We start from the raw sequence: 2960 nt of genomic DNA, 5'->3' as shown, positions 1-2960 counted from the left end.
ATGTTTGGTTATGACATTGGGATATCGGGTAAATTCCATTTTGTATTAATTCAGTAGTAGATTTATTTGTTATATTATCTAGCATCGGAGGTATGGCCAGGTTTGTCTTGGTTTGTCATCATAGGTTAAATAAGATAATTAGACGCACTTTTTACAAAAAGAAAGGGAACAACTTGTTATTGAGGTTTTAACTACAACAGGAAGATGATTGTTTATTTTCTTTACTTGACATAAGCCCATTGGATGGTATTAATAATCCAATCACCACCTCCATTGCATTGCAGAGAGATAATGGTCTATCATACAAAATAGGTGATGGTTGCTTGCAGATCTTGTAATAACTTTGCTTGGGATTCCATGCATAGATTTTCCACTTGGTTGTGTGATGGTTGTTTCTCTTTGTCATCTGCCTCATATGTTGCTTTTGCCTAAATCCTTCCCTAGATTTATTTGTTTTATTATCTAGCATCGAAAGTATGGCCAGGTTTGTCTTACGTTGTCGTCATAGGTTAAATCAGATAATTAGACCTACTTATTATAAAAGAAAAAAACAAAAGGAACAACTTGTTATTGAGGTACAACAGGAAGATGATTGTTTATTTTCTTTAGTTGACATTAGCCCATTTGATGGTATTGATAATACGGTGAGAGAGATGCTCTATCATACAAGATAAGAGATGGTTGCTTGCAGATCTTGCTTGGATTTTCCACTTGGTCGTGTGATGGTTCTTTCTCTTTGTCATCAACTGCCTCATATATGTTGCTTTTGCCTAAAGCCTTCCTCATTCAGCTCCAATCTATTTCTGATCATGGAGCTAATCAATCGTATCTGTACGGTCAATCTGCAGGGGGAGTGACATCTATGGATGACTTCTTGGAGGAGTTCTTCCCTGCGGTCTTTGAGAGGAAGCACAAAGCCAAGGAAGACAACTATTGCAAGTTTGATAACCAAAACCTTCAGCTTTTCACTTCATCATTGTACCTTGCTGCCTTGGTAGCCAGCTTCGTAGCTTCGAAGATTTGCACGAAACATGGCCGGAAGCTCACTATGCAAGCAGCATCAATATTCTTCTTGGTTGGTGTCATCCTGAACGCAGCTGCTGTGAACATTGCCATGCTGATCATCGGAAGGATTCTCCTCGGAGTTGGTGTTGGATTTGCCAATCAGGTTTGCTCTACTTTCTTTTTCATACAAGTTTTCATTCTAGAGTTTCTCTTCTCTTCAGTTTCCGTCTCAATTTCCCTATTAACTTCCAATTTCTCCTGGAAGATGTATCTTTTGTTAAACTCACTTTCCGTGTCATATGTTTGCCACTATTATTCATCCTGTAGGCAGTTCCTCTATTCTTGTCGGAGATCGCACCAGTTCACGTCCGTGGAGCCTTAAACATCCTCTTCCAACTTGACGTGACCATCGGGATCTTTGTGGCGAACATTGTAAACTACTTGGTGTCCAATATCCACCCCTGGGGGTGGAGACTTGCGCTTGGCTTGGCTGGAGTGCCGGCGATGATGCTTTGCTTGGGCTCCATGGTGATTGCGGAGACCCCGACGAGCCTCATCGAGCGTGAGATGCTTATGGAAGGCTTGGCCATGTTGAAGAAGATCCGGGGGACCGACAATGTCGATGCAGAGTACGAGGAAATACTACACGCCTGCGAGATGGCACGACAGGTGAAGCAACCTTTCAAGAATCTCATGAAGAGAAGTAGCCGACCGCAATTGGTTATTGCCATCGTGATGCAAGTCTTCCAGCAGTTCACTGGGATCAACGCCATCATGTTCTATGCACCAGTCCTCTTTCAGACCATCGGATTTAAGAATGATGCTTCACTTCTTTCTGCGGTCATCACGGGGATCGTCAATGTTCTGTCTACCGTCGTATCAGTGGTCTTAGTGGACAAAGTCGGGAGGAGATTCCTGCTTCTTGAAGCTTGTGGCCAGATGTTGATCACACAGGTTAGGGACACAAGCCATGGGCATATTAAACATGTAATTATAGATTACTAGGAATAGTTTGAAATATGAGATTCTAACTCTAGTGGGGGGTGATTTGCATGCAGGTGGCTATTGGAGGCATTTTGCTTGTGAATTTGAAAGCAACCAATGAGCTGGGACACGGAGTGGCAGTTTGGGTGGTGGTGCTCGTGTGCCTATTCGTTTCGAGCTTTGCTTGGTCTTGGGGTCCACTTGGCTGGTTGATTCCTAGTGAAACTTTCCCCCTGGCGACGAGGACCGCCGGCTATGCCTTTGCCGTCAGCTCCAACATGCTTTTCACCTTTGTCATTGCCCAAGCTTTCCTATCTATGATGTGTCATCTACGTGCCGGGATCTTCTTCTTCTTTGGTGCATGGATTGTCGTGATGGGTCTGTTCGTCATCTTCTTATTGCCCGAGACCAAGAACGTGCCGATCGATGAAATGACCGAGAAGGTTTGGAAGCAACATTGGTTCTGGAAGAGATTCATGGATGAGGAAGAAGACAAAAAACACTCCGTCTAAGACTCGATGATTTGTGTTTACCTTGAGGATGTCGGGGCTAACCTCGTCAACATGATCTTTATGTCGAGTTCATTATTTAATGCTTTTATCGATATATAATCTTCACTTTTGAATAGTAATATTGTAAGAATATGAGGTTATCATTTTGTTTTGTCTTCGTGTTATGATAATATATATAACTAAATAAAATATAATTATAAAATTAAAATTAATAAAACTATTATTTTGAATAGATTTGATCATAAAACTATTGAAACAAAGTGTCGGAGTCAAGCGCGAAGGATTTGTTGTGAGTTCGAGAGTTCGACGAAAGTCCGAAGGTTCGTCGGGAATGCTGCGGAACTAGCCGAGAATGAGTAAGGAGCTTGCCAAAGGGTTTTTCGGAAGCTCGCCGGAAGGTTCGTTGGAAGTTCGCGGAGCTCATTGAGAAAGATCGGAGCTTGCCGAAGAAGCTCATTG

At 42.4% G+C, this 2960-nt stretch overlaps 1 protein-coding gene across 1 annotated transcript; it reads left to right on the top strand.

The window, feature by feature from the left end:
- The first annotated feature begins 772 nt into the window (after positions 1–772).
- On the top strand, positions 773–2547 carry LOC135596600 (sugar transport protein MST4-like). The gene is made up of 3 exons (XM_065088661.1): positions 773–1168; positions 1333–1959; positions 2064–2547. Exons 1-3 carry the CDS (start codon positions 863–865, stop codon positions 2499–2501), a joined length of 1371 nt encoding a protein of 456 aa, XP_064944733.1. The 5' UTR covers positions 773–862; the 3' UTR covers positions 2502–2547.
- The last annotated feature ends 413 nt before the right edge of the window (positions 2548–2960 follow it).

Source organism: Musa acuminata, chromosome BXJ1-11 (genome assembly GCF_036884655.1).
Source record: "Musa acuminata AAA Group cultivar baxijiao chromosome BXJ1-11, Cavendish_Baxijiao_AAA, whole genome shotgun sequence".
Classification (NCBI taxonomy): Eukaryota; Viridiplantae; Streptophyta; class Magnoliopsida; order Zingiberales; family Musaceae; genus Musa; species Musa acuminata.
The sequence above is the reverse complement of the archived record's forward strand: the minus strand, read 5'-3'. Positions and strand labels throughout refer to the sequence as shown.